Source organism: Hemiscyllium ocellatum, chromosome 5, assembly GCF_020745735.1.
Source record: "Hemiscyllium ocellatum isolate sHemOce1 chromosome 5, sHemOce1.pat.X.cur, whole genome shotgun sequence".
Classification (NCBI taxonomy): domain Eukaryota; kingdom Metazoa; phylum Chordata; class Chondrichthyes; order Orectolobiformes; family Hemiscylliidae; genus Hemiscyllium; species Hemiscyllium ocellatum.
Window position 1 is genome coordinate 84189078 of NC_083405.1, and position 18991 is coordinate 84208068.

The 18991-nt window shown below is 41.1% G+C and overlaps 1 protein-coding gene across 4 annotated transcripts in view; it reads right to left on the reverse strand.

Annotated features, from left to right (window-relative positions):
* Nucleotides 1-18991, reverse strand: part of cdk14 (cyclin dependent kinase 14) — a 657100-nt gene that overhangs the window by 467830 nt on the left and 170279 nt on the right. For all 4 annotated transcript variants that reach the window (XM_060824928.1, XM_060824931.1, XM_060824929.1 and 1 more), the window contains one exon: nucleotides 14120-14365. In XM_060824928.1, coding sequence (XP_060680911.1) covers nucleotides 14120-14365 — 246 coding nt within the window. The remainder of the gene's footprint in view (nucleotides 1-14119; nucleotides 14366-18991) is intronic.

Genomic DNA, 18991 nt, shown 5'->3' on the forward strand with positions numbered 1-18991 from the left:
GTTTCAATTGACTCAATTGAAAGGGAATTAGATAGTTATTTGAAAAGGTTTGTGCAGGAATATGGATGGGGACTGGCTGATGAGAGGCCATGATAGAAAGCATTAAGAGAGCTGCTCAGGAGAAAGGCCTTTTGTACTTTAACAATTCTGAGATTCTCTAATCAAGTTTTACTTTCACTGCAGCTTTCAGTGTTTAGTTTGACCACAAAGCTCTAGCTGGATGTATTGCAGTTTCATGACAGTAGTTTCCAGACAGAGGAAAGAATGGGTATTGTAAGTAGTCTGATTCTTTTTCAAAAAAAAACAGTGGCAGGTAAATGGAATACTTTTGACATTTGAACTCCTAAGACAAGAATATTCCTTCAAAACAACAAAATTAATAAAACAAAATATAGTAGAAAAGTGCTCAAGAAATGTTATGGGCCCGATTACTGGTGATTATCTACATAATCTATATTTTACAGCTTCTGGAAGGGATAATTCCTGAAAATAATCATAGCTATTTTACAGAAATTAACCTTCTCAAACAAGGATCTGAAAGCCTAAATCATCCTAATGAGTTGTTTGTCGTGTGCAAATTTTGCTAACACTTCAGATGATAATAACCTCAAATGCAATCAGTGAAGCGATGGAAGGTATCATTGACAGTGCTATCATACAGCATTCACTCAGCAATAAACTGCTCAGTGATGCCAGTTTGGATTCCACCAGAGCCACTCAGCTCCTGACCCCATTACAGTCTTGGTTCAAACATGGACAAAAAAAGCTGAATTCCAGAAGTGAAGTGTGACAGCCCATGACATCAAGGAGCCCCAAGAGAAGTCTAGATGAAGGAGATCTGGGAGAAGAAATCTCCATTGGCTAAAGTCCCACTTAGCGCCGAGGGAAGACTGAGTCCCTTTCCTCCCTCCACAGGGGATAAAATTATCTGGAAGATGTCTATCAAGAAGCAACACTTTGATTGGCCTAAGAGTCATCTCAGCAAACCATATGGACAGAAACCACTGGACAGTCTTCCCCTCCCCCAGTAAAACCCATGTTATGTTTCTAACCTGTTTTTGAGGTGTGTACAGAGGCAGAGTTCTGAAGGGTTTAAAATATATGCCAACAATTCATAATGGTTTACCTGTGGCTCGAGTATATTTATTTGTGATAAATAGTCATGCTGGTTCAGCACAGATGCTCTGGACTGTCCTTTATTAATTGGGGTCTAAAAGAAAGGTAAATTTGGGGAATTGTGTATAATTTTAAAATCTTCAGTATCTCGAAATCCTTTTCTTTCCAGCACAGAGATAAAAGTGACTAATTCCACTTAAAGTTCTTGGGCTTATCAATTACAGTTTACAGCAACTCTATGTGGGGAGGTAAATTAGCTATCTTCAGTCTTGAGATGCTTTTGAACTGCAGAACAAAAACAGCTCCTCCCCCAGAGGTCCAACTGGCTCTATCAAACACTCACACCTGCAAATTATTCAGCTACCAAAGAGCTAATTGCATAAATGTTGGTAGGCAGAAACCATTTGTCATCAAAAATGGTGTCTAGTCCACAGACCAGTCTCACGTTGCCAGCCAAAATTTCACTTGCAGATACCTCTTGGCTCCAGCTTTACTACAAACCAGGCTTCTACAGGTGCTTGAACAAACAGCTGTGTAAACCACACCAGACATGGCCCAGGTTACTTGCTTTTAAACAACAATGCAATGAAGGTTCAACCATCTTCAGTTTTTGAAAACAGCTATTTTCCCATTTTAGTCCACAAGAAAAAGACAGTCATGCTACTGTAGATCGAAACATAGCACACGCATCAGCTAGATCTGCAGGTTGGATGTTATTCCATCGACAACATTTCCGATATAATTCAAATATACTTGAGTGCACTGGGTCTACCATGAAGCCAACAGCAACACCACTTATATAAGCATACATGGTGTCACAAGCTAAACAACTGTATGAGTTGTTGAATTCATAATTTCAATGGACATTAAGTTACACGATGGTGGCAGATCTAGATCGCCATGATATAGTGCTACAGTGCAGAAGTTGAGTGGTACATTGGTGAAGAGGCTTCCATGTTAACTGAGCATATGGAACACTATCTAATCTGATGTTGTATAGACCTGGGTCTAAAACTGGAAGAATAGCTCTCAAAGGAGACAGATGTGTCATCCATGTTTCCCAATCTTTTGGAGCAATGTCCAGCTTGTTTACGTAATTTCTGCCAAATTGACATCACACAACAAATTACAGCTGTTTCAGACAAGAGCTTCTTCTTAAGACACAGGAGTGGCTGTTTCTCTGTTGCTGTGAATTAAATTGCCTCTGATCTACTACTCTGCAGTTGACACAAGACATTTGATGCCAATTGCTGCCTTTTGTTTTTAGAAAACATTGTTTTAGAAATATAGCTTTCATTATTAAGTGAATGTAGTCAGAAGTGGAAGCTAAGATCTCCATTTACTGTAATCTTTTAACTATTCGGGTACCCATTAGTAATAAATAGTGTGGGCAGCAAGCCTAATTGAGGTGCTTGCACCTTTCTTGGCAGAGGTTCAGACAGTGTTTGACCCTACCATTACCCTGATCATCTCTTGGGTCTCTCTCTTCAGGCCAAAGGCTCCTATCTGCGGTCTCTTCAAGTTTTTTGCCATCAAGTTGGAGAGCTTGGCTAAAACCTCAGTGGCCATTAACTATTGCACATTATGTTCCCTGTCTATTCACAAGCACTTTATGTTCCTCAAAGTCCTGCCAAGAAAATAACATGGCAACACATCCATTGCTGAGCTGTGGCCTGTGAGCTGAAACCTGCCTCTTGCTGGAGAGCCAACACATTTATATTCACAGCTTCTCTTTATATTCCCTTATTCCTGATTAATAAAACAGAAATTTTCCTGTGACCATATGCAATTGGAAAGTAGGGGAAAGCTTACAGTAATGCTAATGACATTTTTTTTATTAAAAATGCACAATTTATTAACAGACTTTCAGAGTTTCAAATTCAGGTGGATGAAGTAAATGGCATTATTGCACAGCATTCTAACTAACTTTTATATTCAACGTTAACATCAATTCTGCAGTTCAATCCTTTGCAATGGAAATGTACTAAGTAGTGTTAATAATTGTACGTACATCTGTTTACAATCTTTTTTGACTTCCTTTTCAAGAAAAAAATTTGGTACCCAACTTGGTATTTTAACCTGTCAGACGCCAGAATAGGTGAACAAACTTCAAAACTCCAGACCTGATCGGAATTAGGCTGCAGAAAATAAAACAGCACATTCCTGACAGCAGCTGGGCAATTTTGTGGACAATAAGCTAGTCATTGCAAATATTTAATGTCATCACGCTGCAAATTGCAGAAGAAACTACAGTACACTGCTGAGGCCAAAATGGCTGCCAAACACTTAGGCTAACCATGCAGCCCCTCTTTGGTTTTTAAAAGTTTTTGTAAATTAATTATTCATTTACAGTGGACACATCATGCACCATTAACTGTAATATGATTTAAGTTTTAAAAATCGATCATTGGGGCTATTGCAATAAAATTGTTTATATCTAATATGTGACTCACCTCAAAGCAAGATCCAGAAAATGTGAGCATATGCAAGTTCCATTACAAAATCGATCTCCTGTGATGTGGTTCATGAGATTTTGAATGAAACTATCTTAAAGGTCTAAATTTTGGTGCTGGTTATGGTAAGCAAGCAGATGGTGGCTAGTTAGAGTACAGAGATTTATAGTATTTAGTAAGTACTATACATGATGATTGCTTTGGAAAATCACAGTGTCATGGGCTGCCAGCTTAGACTGTCAGGTTAATTCCTACATTTTTATATGCGGGGAATGAGCTAAATAAGGAGAAAGTGAGGACTGCAGATGCTGGAGACCAGAGTTGAGAAGTGTGGTGCTGGAAAAACACAGCAGGCCAGGCAGCATCCAAGGAGCAGGAGAATCAACATTTCGGGCATAAGCCCTTCTTCAGGAATTGACGTTCCAGGCATAAGCCCTTCTTCTATATAACACATTTTTAAACAAGCAGTTGTTTGTGATAGGGTAGGAAAATAAAGAATAAACTATTTTGGAAATCTTTAAGTTTGGTGCAGGCTAGCACCTTTAATTTTAATTTAAAAGGGCTTATGCCCAAAACGTCGATTCTCCTGCTCCTCGGATGCTGCCTGGCTTGCTGTGTTTTTCCAGCACCACACTTCTCAACAATGAGTTAAATAACACTACCTTGACAATGCTGAGCAGAAGGAAAGTAATCATTAAAACTGCATTTTTTTTAAAATTGTTCATTTTGAAGCTATAGATTTTGCAAAACAAAATATCAGAGCATCTAAAATGTCATATCTAGATCATGAGATATTAAGCACAAACCAAAACATTGACTTAAATAAATTTCAGCCAATGACATATTGACCAAGTAACTGTCATTTTCACCAGTACTGTTTATTGTCATTACCATATTGCTTAGGAACTTGTTTCTTGCTCACAGTCATTTCTGTACTTAACATTTTGCTTTCCCTACATGCGTCTCATCACATTTAGTTATCATGGTAAATTAACTGTCATGCAGTAAATTTTATTAAGATCATCAGTGCTATAATTCTCATTCTTGACCAAACGCATGTTAGAATTCAATTGTAAATGGTCGTTTTCTTTTATAGATAGCTTGTGTTACACTGTATTATATATTTCCTTTAAAAAAAAGGTTCTTCTGTCACAGCTGTTTTCATGGATCAGATAAATTTAAGGAAATTAGAGGCACAAACGCAAATAGTACAATGGCAGGGAGAGATTTTTGGAAGTGAAAGGTTTCATTACGAACTTTGACATAATTTGCTAACTTCATCTCTACAACTAAAATTAAAGGGGCTAGCCCGCACCAAATTTAAAGATTTCCAAAGTAGTTTATTCTTTTTTTTCTACCCCAACACAAACAACTGCTTGTTCAAAAATGGTGTTATAAAGATGTGCTACATGGAGTAAAATTGTGCAATTGCAAAACACTGATCAAATAACATATACACTACTACTTTTCAAATAAATAGACACTTTTGCTGAATAAGCAGACAGATGTGAAGTATCTACTGTGTGAAGTCATGATTCAATCCATGGAAATGCAATACTTCAAATGAAAAATGAGATAAGCTGGACGAGTCATTTTCTTTACAAGAGAGAAAGCGGAGGGAAGATTTAATCCAGAAGTCCAAAATAAAAGAGAGGTTTGGTTAGTGAGATAGGGGAGACTCTTACTCTAACCTAACTGATTATTTGGTTACCTGAGCGCACAGAATTAGGCAATTTGTAATGATTCGAGAGAATAAGAGGAAAAGCTTTTTCACCCAAAGGGTGGTAGGTGCCTGGAATTTACTGCTCAGTTGGCAATTGAGGTGACAACCCTCATCTCATTTGAAAGGAACTTGAATATGACCTACAGGACCACTGAACATGTGCTTGTAAGTGGGAATTGGAATGGGGTGGTTACATTTTTTTTAGCCATTGACTAGTGGCCTCTTACTGCGCTGTCAATTTTCCATGACTCAATGTCTACAAAGGCAAAACATCATCACTGGACAGTCGATCAGTAAGGAGTGAACAGTTAGAACATTAAAAATGAATTTTCTTGGCTATGTAATAGTGGATAAATCATCATTCATACAACATAGAACACTACAGCACAGAACAGGCCCTTCAGCCCACGATGTTGTCCCCACCGTTGATCCTCATGTATGCACCCTCAAATTTCTGTGACCATATGTCCAACAGTCTCTTAAATGTCCCCAATGACCTTGCTTCCACAACTGCTGCTGGCAATGCATTCCATGCTCTCAACTCTGTAACTCTGACATCCCCTCTATACTCTCCTCCAACCAGCTTGAAACAATGACCCCTCGTGTTAGCCTTTTCTGCCCTGGGAAATAGTCTCTGGCTATCGACTCTACCTATGCCTCTCATTATCTTGTATAACTCAATTAGGTCCCCTCTTCTCCTCCTTTTCTCCAATGAAAGAAGTCTGAGCTCAGTCAACCTCTCCTCATAAGATAAGCCCTCCAGTCTAAGCAGCATCCTGGTAAACCTCCTCTGAACCCTCTCCAAAGCATCCACACCTTTCCTATAACAGGGTGGCCAGAACTGGACGCAGTATTCCAAATGCGGTCTAAACAAAGTTAGATAGAGCTGCAACAAGATCTCATGACTCTTAAACTCAATCCCCCTGTTAATGAAAGCCAAAACACCATATGCTTTCTTAACAACCCTGTCCACCTGGGTGGCCATTTTAAGGGATCTATGTACCTGCATACCAAAGATCCCTCTGTTCCTCCACATTGCCAAGAATCCTATCCTTAATCCTGTACTCCGCTTTCAAATTCAACCTTCCAAAATGCATCACCTCACATTGATCCAGGTTGAACTCCATCTGCCACCCCTCAGCCCATCTCTACATCCTGTCAATGTCCCGCTGCAGCCTACAACAGCCCTCTATACTGTCAATGACACCTCCAACCTTTGTGTCATCTGCAATCTTGCTGACCCATCCTTCAATCCCCTCATCCAAGTCATTAATAAAAATTACAAACAGTAGAGGTCCAAGGACAGAGCCCTGTGGAACACCACTCACCACAGACTTCCAGGCAGAATAGCTTCCTTCTACTACCATTTGCTGTCTTCTGTTGGCCAGCTTATTCTGTATCCAGACAGCTAAGTTCCTCTGTATCCCATTCCTCCTGACCTTCTGAATGAGCCTTACATGGGGAACCTTATCAAATGCCTTGCTGAAGTCCATATACACCACACCCACAGCTCGACCCTCATCAACCTTTCTAGTCACATCCTCAAACAACTTGATAAGGTTTGTGAGGCATGACCTGCCCCTCACAAAGCCGTATTGACTGCATTTAATCAAGCCATGCTCTTCCAGATGGTCATAAATCCTATCCCTCAGAATCCTTGCTAACACCTTGCAGACGACAGACGTGAGACTTACTGGTCTGTAATTGCCGGGGATTTCCCCATTTCCTTTCTTGAAGAGAGGAATTACATTTGCCTCTCTCCAGTCCTCAAGTACGACTCCAGTGGAGAGCGAGGATGCAAAGATCTTCGCAAGTGGCAAAGCAATCGCATTTCTCGTTTCCCAAAGCAGCCGAGGACAAATCTGGTCCAGGCCTGGTGACTTGTCTATCAGTCAAGGATAGTAGTGGGAAGTTGTCCAGTCAAGGATAGTAGTGGGAAGTTGTGCGTGGAGGCGGAGGAGATTGGTGAGACACTAAATCAATACTTTTCGTCAGTATTCACTCAGGAACGGGACTCTGTTGCTGGTGTGAATATTGAGTCACAAGTGATTAGAATGGATGGCCTTGAAGTATGTAGGGAGGTGGTTTTGGGAATACTGGAAAGGATGAAAATAGATAAGTCTCCTGGGCCTGATGGCATTTACCCTAGGATCCTCTGGGAAGCTAGGGAGGAGATAGCAGAGCCATTAGCCTTGATTTTTATGTTGTCATTGTCAACGGGAATAGTACCAGAAGACTGGAGGATAGCGAATGTGGTCCCCTTGTTCAAGAAGGGGAGTAGGGACAGCCCGAGTAACTATAGGCCAGTGAGTCTCACTTCTGTTGTGGGCAAAGTCTTAGAGAGAATTGTAAGGGATAAGATTTATGAACATCTGGATAGGAATAATGTGATCAAGGATAGTCAGCATGGTTTTGTGAAGGGCAGGTCGTGCCTCACAAACCTTAGAGTTCTTTGAGAAGGTGACTAAGGAGGTGGATGAGGGTAAAGCAGTAGATGTGGTGTATATGGATTTTAGCAAGGCGTTCGATAAGGTACCCCATGGTAGGCTAATGTAAAAACTACGGAGGTATGGCATTGAGGGTGCATTAGAGGTTTGGATTAGGAATTGGCTGGCTGGAAGGAGACAGAGGGTAGTAGTTGATGGACTAGGTTCATCTTGGAGTGCAGTTACTAGCGGTGTACCACAGGGATCTGTTTTGGGACCGTTGCTGTTTGTCATCTTTATAAATGATCTAGAGGAGGGGCTTGAAAGCTGGGTGAGCAAGTTTGCGGATGACACAAAGGTCGGTGGAGTTGTGGACAGTGAAGAAGGATGTGGCAGGTTACAGCGGGATATAGATAGGTTGCAGAGCCGGGCAAAAAGGTGGCAGATGGAATTCAATGTAGCTAAGTGTGAAGTCATTCACTTTGGTAGGAGTAACAAGAAGATGGATTACTGGGCTAATGGTAGGCTACTTGGTAGTGTGGATGAGCAGAGGGATCTTGGTGTCTATGTACACAGATCTCTGAAAGTTGCCACCCAGGTAAATAGTGCTGTGAGGAAGGCATATGGTGTACTGGGCTTTATTGGTAGAGGAATTGAGTTCCAGAGTCCTGAGGTCATGTTGCAGTTGTAGAAGACTCTGGTGCGGCCTCATCTGGAGTATTGTGTGCAGTTTTGGTCGCCATACTATAGGAAGGATGTGGAGGCATTGGAACGAGTGCAGAGGAGGTTTACCAGGATGTTGTCTGGCATGGTAGGAAGATCGTATGAGGAAAGGCTGAGGCACTTGGGCCTGTTCTCATTGGAGAAAAGAAGGTTTAGGGGAGATTTGATAGAGGTGTATAAGATGATTAGGGGTTTAGATAGGGTAGACACTGAGAACCTTTTACCGCTAATGGAGTCAGCTGTTACTAGGGGACACAGCTTTAAATTAAGGGGTGGTAGGTATAGGACAGATGTTAGGGGTAGATTCTTTACGCAGCGGGTTGTGAGTTCATGGAATGCCCTGCCAGTAGCAGTGGTGAACTCTCCCTCTTTATGGTCATTTAAGCAGGCATTGGATAGGCATATGGAAGTTATTGGGCTAGTGTAGGTTAGGTAGGATTTGGTCGGCGCAACATCGAGGGCCGAAGGGCCTGTACTGCGCTGTATTTTTCTATGTTCTATGTTAATGTGCGACAAAATTTTCAGCACATCAGCTTCCTCTACCTCTATCCATTCCAGCAGGCACACCTATTCTTCAAAGGTTTCATTCACTACAAAGTTTGTTCTTTCATAAAGACAGAAGCAAAAACTCATTTAGGGCTTCCCCTACCTCCCCAGACTCCACACACAAGTTCCCTATACTATCCCTGATCGGCCCTACTCTTTCTTTGACCATTCTCTTATTCCTCACATAAATGTAAAATGCCTTGGTGTTCTTCCTAATCTATTCTGCCAAGCCTTTCTCGTGCCCCCTCCTGGTTCTCCTCAGACCATTTTTGAGCTCCTTCCTCGCCTGCCTATCATCCTCTAGAACTGAGCTTGACCCTAGCTTACTCCACCTTATGTAAGCTACCTTCTTCCTTTTGACGAGAAGCTCCACCGCTCTCGTCATCCAAGGTTCCTTTATCTTACCCCTTCTTGCCTGCCTCAGAGGGCCATATTTATTCAACAATCGCAACAACTGTTCCTTAAACAGTCTCCACATGTCTATAGTGCCTTTACCATGGAACAATTGCTCCCAGTCCATGCTTCCTAACTCATGTCTAATCGCATCATAGTTTTCTCTTCCCCATTTAAATATCCTCCCATTTTGCTTATTCCTCTCCTTCTCCATAGCTATGTAGAACGTGAGGCAATTGTGGTCACGATCACCAAAATGCTCTCCCACCACAAGATCTGATACCTGCCCTGACTCGTTTCCGAGCACCAAGTCTAGAATGGCCTCTCCCCTCATCGGCCTGTCAACGTACTGAGTTAGGAAACCTTCCTGAACACACCTTACAAAAACAGCTCATGAGAGAAGAGCTCACCCTACACTGTTGTAGAGTGCTTGTGCGAGGTAAACTTGCTGGAATTGGTATCTGGGCAGAATATACAAATTAAGACAGCAAGTGTCTCTCCTCATTGTTTAACAAACTCTGAACCCTACCTTGCTATGAAAGAATATCTACATCATGACAGCGTACAAGAGATTTTCTGCTAAAAGAAAGCACTTCAAATTTCTGAAACACTGAACCCAGGAGAAAATAATCAATGATTTGGATGGGACCAAACATAATATTTCCAAATGCACAGATGAAGATTTGTACAGCCTTATTGAATGAGTAAAAACATGACAGATAGGCTACAACTGGCAAAAGTGAGAGTTTGTACCAGAGCATTTCTTAAATGAAGAGAGGCTGGAAAGGGTAGAGGCGCTGAGGGACTGTGTCCCCATGCCGGCAAGTCACTGAAATCAACATGTGGGTGCAGCAAGCTATTGGGAAGGTTCAAGAATGTTAGCTTTTATTAGAAGGGGATGAGTACAGATTAGCCAAGTTGTCACTTATATAGGATATTTTGTTAGACCATACCAAGCATAGAATGAGCAGTTTTAGTCTTGTTACTGTGGGAAAGGTGTTTTTACCATGGGTGGGTAGCAGGAGAAAAAGCAAATCAGTCCTCATTTCCTCACCTAGCTAGAACAGAAACATTTGTAGACTGAATCTATTACTGAGCTTAAACAATGCATCATTAAGAGCTTTAGTTTGACAAATGTTTTCTGCAACTTTTTCCCAACTTGTTAAATCTAAAAGGGAAAGCCAAAGATGATAATGGAAGATGCCTAGGACATAAGACAGGAGAGCTCTGAAGTGAATGAGACAGCTATATTTCCAAGGGTTCCACTTGCTTTACAGGAAGAATGTATTTTTTTACAAATTCAAAGAAAGATAGAAAGCAGTGAAATTATTTTTACATATTCAGGTGCTAGAAGCTGAAAAAGCATAATGGGAGGAGAGACAGTGAAGTGTTTTGAGAATCAGTGACCATAGCAACATAAATGGGGACTGGAAAGTGTGTTCAAGCAGGAGATTCATAAACTTTCAGACAATTAAAAATCAAGTAGAAGCTTTCTCTTGTACATTATGGGACAAAGGCAAGAGTCACCTCAAATAATAGAACAAATGTCAAGTCTTGAACAGGTTTGTACTTGTATTTTCAATGGTTTATCAATAATTTCAACATATAGAAAAAAACTGAATGGAATTAGCTTTGTCACATAATATCCCACACTATATCAACAGAGCAACGTAGAGATTTGATGGATAGAGAAAGACGGACTAATCCGTACTGATTAGTCACGGATACAACTGATTTTCTTCTACAATGTTTGAAGGAAAGACAAATTCCAGCCACTTGAAGGGGTGTGGGAAGACTCCAGACAGTTTCCCTCAAACCTCTTTTGCAATCAAAACTAATCCAGGAGAGCACGAGTCCAAGATTTATTTAGTTACCCCTCATGTGATAATCGCTGACAACCAGAAACAAGTCCATTTCTCAAAGACTGCAGCAAATAAGCCATCAGTGATTAATGTCAAAGATCAAAATCAGGGGGAGAAAAAAAATCTACCATCTAACATTTAACCTGGTTATGTCCATAAATAGTTTGAGATACAACTCCTGGTTCTCACCAATCTACTCCGTTTAAATAATGCATCTTTATGGACACAATATGATGTAATAAATAATATTTATAAACTCAAATTACCCCTGTATTCATTCTTTCTCCAAGTACACCTGCTCTATGACCCAGCCGGAGAGGATAAGGTACTTTACACAGACAATTCTATTTCCTCACATTCTTTCCACACCCTCAATATCTCAGACTATGTTAAGAACCAAAAGTGAACCCAGTACTCTAATAATTTCTAACCAAGATCTTGTGCAAGATATCACCAAAATAGAAACAAATTTTATCAAGCACGTACACCTGAGACGGGGATCAAATGAAAAGGAATCTTGCATTTGGTGCTCGGGAATTTATTGAACACCAATTTTCCTTCATAAACATCAAAATACTTGTTTCTTTATTTGTTTGCTGCAGTCTTCTTCCCCCGCCCCCTCCATTAATAATAGAGGTCATCTAAGCAACATTAAAATGAGATGGAAAGTTTAATATTAATCCAAACTCAACATCGTTGGCTGCAAACAGCTCAGAGATATATTACACGGCAATAACTTTATTGTGGGCAATATTAAAGTGAAATACTTTCACATTTAATTCTTTGAGCAACTGAATATTATTGACAAAAACATGAGTTACTTGGACAAACTGGATTATAAAGTCTCACTCAAAATTGATCACATTGCTAAAGTTGGGTTGAAATCTGTGGTCATGACAACAGATCTTAGCCAAAAGTTACCTGTGGACATAGTGAACTTTAAGATAAGTTGGCCTGTTCATAAGAAAGAGACATCCAAGCTATAAATAGCTAAGAATGCAATGCAGTGACCATCTGGGAAATTCCTGAGTGGACTGCACTCAATTTTGAAACAGAAACAAGAAAATAGGAACAGGAGTAGGCCATTTGCATGCCCCACATCACACCCTCTCCCCACCCTGAGCCTGCTCTGCCATTCACTATGATCATGGCAAAACATTCTATTCAGTACCCTGCTCTCGCTTTCTTCCTGTACCATTTAGCCCTAATAACTATATCCATCTTCTTCTTGAAAACAATGTTTTGGCCCTAGCTGCATTCTGTGGCACTGAACCCCACAGGCACACCACACTCAATGTAAAGAAATCTCCCCATGTCTCAGTCTTAAAATGGTTTACCTTTGTACCCTGAAATTGTGAACTCTTGCTTTAGACTCCCCTGCCATCGGGGCATTCTCCTTGCATTTGCCCCGTCTTGTCCTGTCAGATGCCCCTCATTCTTCTCAGATCCAGTGAATATAATCCTAATCGATTCATTATGTCAGCCCTGCCAGCCCAGGAATTAGTTTGATAAACTTGTGAAACATTTGTTCCATAGCCAGACATTTCTTCCTCAGCTAAGACCGTAACTGCACACAATACTCCAGATGTGGTCTCAAAGCCCTGTAAAATTGCAATAAGACATCCCAACTCCTCTACTCAAATCCTGTTACTAAGGCGACCAAAATATCAGTTCTTCATTACCTCTGTGTCAGCAAGCTTAACTTCACCAACTACTATACAAGGACACAGAGATCTTGCTACACTTTTCCTTGCCCAATCTATCACCATTCAGGTAATGAAGCCTGTTTTTGCAACCAATGTGGAAAACCTCATTTATCCACATTATACGGCATCTGCCGTGAGACACACTTTGGAATGTTGTACCTTGGAAGGGCGTCAAAGATTTCAGAAAGGAGATACAATGCAAACACCATCTGCTGAGTGTTGCATCTGCATACTTGGATATAATCTGAGGCAAAAGATGCATCTGTGTTTTCCCCTGCCAGGAATGCAAAGAAGGAGATTAAAAATCAACTGCACCTCTGACATACACAAGTCTGGTGTTCTACTGTTACTGGGCTAGCGCGTGTGTGAAGGGTATAGCTGAAGGACTTCTGCTAGACAATCCTGTAATTAAAAAGGTAAAGAGTACACAGTCTCCATCTGACTGCTGGAAACAACTTCCAGTCATAAGCCTCAGTTGAACAGGAAATAGGTCAACTTCTTTCAGCTCATCTGCAGTACCCAGAACCTCCTAATTAACTGCTCAAATGCTATTGGAATTACAGCTTAATGATCAGAACATTCTACTCTGCATCAAACAAACCAAAGACTAATTCCTGTATCTTTTCAGTGGTCCATCCATGGGTTGTAGATGCCTATAAATCCTGCACTTGACCCTCAAGCTGCTAAACCCAGAAACAACTGAGCTTTTCTTAGCAGCCCTCCAGGTGACAACTTGCCTTTCTGAAGGGAGTACAACACTCCTGGAGGTGGTGGCAGAGGCTCCTTTTTGGTGATAAGACAAAACCATGACTCTCAGCTGAGACTCTGAGCATATCCCAGAGCCCAACCCCTGCCACCTCCCTTGACATTATCTTCACCTTGGTTTCCCAATGATTTGGTGTTGTGTGATTTTTAAATTTAGTTTCCCAAGTTATTGTTGAAGATCTGGGAAAGTTTATCGTGTTACTATAAGGTAAGGCATTTTCTCTGAAGTTGGGTCATGGATCTGAAAGGTCAACATTGTTTCTTTTCACACCTGTTAACAGGTCTGCTGTATATTTTAAGCATTTTGTATAGTTATTATCCACTTGTGAGAAGACAACTCAATTGTAAGAAGTCAAATTAGACTTTTATTAAGAAAAGCTGCATATTTAGAGTAACAATGACTTACGGAACTGGGACTGGAGTGTCGTCTCAATTTTGGAGATTCTTTACCACCAGATGAACACTTGGTGTTTATGCAAGCATTGTTCTCAGAATGAACCCTCTTCACTTGGCTTGTTGGTTTCTCAAATGGATCAAAACTGCTCTGTGTCCTTTGCACCCTGACTTTTCTATCCTCAGGAATGGTGTCCAGCGGTTTGATGACTGAATCGACGGCCTGAGAATTGTGTGTGGACATCTTTGCGACGCATATCTGTGGGGGAGGAGAAAAAAGAAAGAGCCCATTTAATGAATAAAATCTGTAGTGATATAGCATCTTTGTTATTCTTTGTTCACTTACTGGCCATTCCATTACGTAGAAGAATTGACTCAACTTCTTGTGAGCCTGAATCTATGTGCCTTCGAAAACCTTCACAGTCCTCCTAAGGCTCATCAGTATGCAGTACTTATAATTTATACAACAGGCTGCTGTGGTGTAACTGGCTTCAATTACTCTTCCAGAATGCTGATCCAACACGTTAATGATCAAAGACGTCGTCGATCAGAGCATTAGCATTCCAGCAAATTAGAAAATTACCAAGCTGCAGGCCCTGCTCTGAATGAGCAACTGAGGATTTAAGTTTCAATTGTTAATATTTAAGAATGATGTAAAATCATGCATAATTTAACAAGTTAGGTAGATCAACTTAACATGTAGCATAACACACTGCCATTCAATACACACTTTGACAATCAAAAAGCACAAGATAGTGTTGATCTTATAGGGTAGGATTAACATGCTAAATTACTTAATGCAACCACCCAAGATTCTGCGACTGCTATGGTATCACTGTGTTCAGAATCTCATTAAAAATCACCATTCAATCCATGTTCAACATGCTAACTGGACTGACAACTGTGGAAGGCCTCAAATGGCTTTGTAGGTTCCACTTCGAGTGGCTTTTCAAGGCTACACAATGAGAGAGGAGGAGGTGGTAAACAACAGAAAATGGTCATTACAGCAAGTCTGAGGAGGAGACTAGAGAGCAAGCAAACACACAAGAAAGTAAGCAAGATAAAGAAAGAAGAAAGTAGCGAGGAAAGAAAAATAAGCAAAACAAAAAGGCTGAAGAACACAAAGCAAGGGAAAGGAAACTGAAAGGAAGAGCAACAAGGAGCACTACCTCAGTGAGTACTAAAAATCATTCCCAAAGCCACAAGTCTCCAAATATTAAATGAAGGATTGGTCTAACTCTCGGGCCTTTCCTTGTAATTTGTTTATGGGATTTGAGCATCAATGGCCATATTTATTGCCCATACTAATTGCCAAGGATAGTTATGAGTAACCACATTGCTGTGGACCTGGAGTCCCATTTGGGCCAGACCACGTAAGGATGGCAAATGCCCTTCCCTAAAAGACGCAAGTGAACCAGCTGTTACATGGTTGCTTTGGTTTAGGCTAGCTTTTTATTCAAAGCTTTTACTGAATTCAAATTTCACCATCTGTCATGTTGAATCCATGTCCTCAGAACATTTTCTAGAGGTGCTGGAATTGCTGATTAAGTGACAGTGGATAACACCATGGCTTCCCCATTAATAAACCAGAGTTTACCGGTACATAATTCTCCCATCTCAATTTATGTGTGGTAACGGAATATGCTCAAAGCTGAAACAGAGAGTTGCATTTGTTATGAACATTTGTGGGATATGTGTAAAAAATTCCCTTTCAGCACAATACATTTTGTACTTGGCAAGGACTGATTAGGGATAGTCAACATGGCTTTTTGTGTGGGAAATTGTGCCTCACAAACGTGATTGAGGTTTTTGAAGAAGTAACAAAGAGGATTGATGAGGGCAGTGCATTAGACGTGATTTACATGGACTTCAGTAAGGCGTTCGACAAGGTTCCCCATGGGAGACTGGTTAGCAAGGTTAGATCTCACGGAATGCAGGGAGAACTAGCCATTTGGATACAGAACTGGCTCAGAAGTAAAAGACAGAGGGTGGTGGTGGGAGGGTTGTTATTCAGACTGGAGGCCTGTGATCAGTGGAGTGCCACAAGGATCGGTGCTGGGTCCACTACTTTTCGTCATTTATATAAATGATTTGGATGGGTGTATAAGAGGTGTTAGTAAGTTTGCAGATGAAATCAAAAATGGAGGTGTTGTGGACAACGAACAAGGTTACCTCAGATTACAATGGAATCTTGATCAGATGGGCCAATGGGCTGAGAAGTGGCAGATGGAGTTTAGTTCAGATAAATGCGAGGTGCTGCATTTTGGGAAAGCAAATCTTAGCAGGACTTATACACTTAAATGGTAAGGTCCTAGGGAGTGTTGCTGAACAAAGAGACCATGGAGTGCAGGTTCATAGCTCCATGAAAGTGGCATCGCAGGTAGATAGGATAGTGAAGGCGGTGTTTGGTATGCTTTCCTTTATTGATTAGAGTATTGAGTACAGGAGTTGGGAGGTCATGTTGCGGCTGTACAGGACATTGGTTAGGCCACTGTTGGAATATTGCATGCAATCGGCAAGATGTTGTGAAACTGGAAAGGGTTTGGAAAATATTTACAAGGTTGTTGCCAGGGTTGGAGGATTTGAGATATGGGGAGAGGCTGAACAGGCTAGGGCTGTTTTCCCTGGAGGTTTATAAAAATCATGAGGGGCATGGGTAGGATAAATAAAGTCTTTCCCTGGGGTAGGGAGTCCAGACCTAGAGGGCATAGGTTTAGGGTGAGAGGGGAAAGATATAAAAAGGGACATCAAGAGAATTTTTTTCCCCACACAGAGGATGGTACGTGTATGGAATGAGCTACCAGATGAAGTGGCAGAGGCTGGTACAACCACAATATTTAAAAGGCACCTGGATAGGAAGAGTTGGGAGGGATATGGGCCAAGTGCTGCCAAATGGGATGGCATGAGATTGGCATATCTAGTCAGCATGGACGAGTTGGACTGAAGGATGCTTCTGTGCTCTACATCTCTATGACACTAAATCATTCAACTCAAATGCCACTACAGCAAAAAGAAATCCTGAACTGTAATGCTCAGGGTCACTAGAAGAGTGTCCATTGAGATTTAGCCTCCTTCAAACATTAATCTAACATCATTAATCCTTTGAAGTTGAGTAAATGGATAAGAAAAGAGACTGAAAGGGGAAAAAAACACGATGGACATTAATAGGGACAAACGTAATGGAAAAATCAATAAAGAAAACTCATTGCTCCCTTTTTCTGTTTGTGAAAATGAAACAGTGCATAAAATGGGAGCCAGCTCAGGGTTGTGGACATCTGCCAATTTTCTGATTGCGTTAATTAGATTTACAACGTTGAGTGAAGCTGATCAGAAACATCTATGCCAGTATTTATAGGTCACTCACTGTAGTCTTGATCAAAATTTATTGCTATATGAGTATCAGTCATTGCATTGAGCAGAAACAAAACTTTAACACTTTTGTCAAAATTGACGGTTCCAGATTGTTGGATTGGTGTAATATACATAGAATCCCTACAGTGTGGAAACAGACCATTCAGCCCATCAAGTCTATATTGACATTCTGCAGAATATCCCACCCAGAACCAGCCCTTGACCCTATCTCTGTAACTCTGAATTTTCTGTGTTTAATTCACCTGACCTGCACCTCTTTGGACTGTGGGAAGGAACCAACACACCTGGAAGAAACCTACACAGAGGGTGAATGTGCAAACAGACCATCGCCCAAGGGTGGAATCAAAGCCAGGTTCCTGGCACAATGAGGCAGCAGTAGTAACCACTGAACCACCCTGAAGAATTCCAAGCACATTGATGCTTCATATTGAAATAAATCATTTCCCAAAAGCCAGAAAACAGACCTAAGTTCAGTTGATGTTGATATTTAATATTAGTGCAGATAGTTTTGAGCATTCTCAGCTGTGTATCATAGGAGCAACAGTCCTGTCGTCTGTTCTCCAGAAACAATTACTACACTGGAAACGTTCAGAGATCCCGCATCGCTACACTGTGAAACTGATATTGATGGCCCTCCCCTGCCTGCTGCAGCTGCAGTCAGGTTTCAGTGCATCAGGATTCCAGCTGTCTAACTACATGTCTTTCAGCTCTCACTAGCTGTTCTGTTTGGGAAGGAGGAATCCATCTGGCCTGTATGTTTATTCCTGAAGGGCCAGATGTTCTCTTCTCAATTTTCCATGACAGTACCTTCTTTTTTTTCTGTGCTCTGTTGTGCACACTATTGATTGCAGTTGATTTTAAGTTTAGCAGTAGCCTTCCCAGCACAGCAAGTCCATTTCACATGATTATGAAATAATTCTATGCTCCCATGATACTATTCAAATCCCTAGCTGCTGCTTTTTCTCTGTAAATATCTTCTAATTTCCTGCTTGCTTCTCTGCGCCTTGCTGTTTCTTTCTCATTTCCTTTCTGCCTTCCCAATGGGAGTTGATGGGTAGTATGTGGGGAAACCTACTGCCGAGAACTGCAGATTAGATTTCCCAATAGGAGGATGTAAACCAAAAAATATGGGCTTGATCATGATCAGGAGTGGAGGGGGATTAGAGCAAAGGAGGAGGCAAAAGTACAGCAGAGTAAATTGCCTAAGGGTACAGTTGGGAACATGGCCATCGACATTATCTGGATTACCTCCATCCACTTGGGGCCAAAACAAACTGAATTTTACTTACTCAACTGACAGCAATAACTCAGGGTGACTTGCAACAAGCCAGTGACCAATATGCTACAGCTTGGTCTCTAACAAAATGTCAAGTGGAATGAGAAAGTGGTGCCAAGAAATTCAAATCTGACTTCCAATGGGTTAGACATCATGAATTGAGATTTTCGTGCCCTTATGGAATGTTGCGTGATAGGAGAGAACAATGCCAGCAGAAACGGAGGGCAGATCAAATGA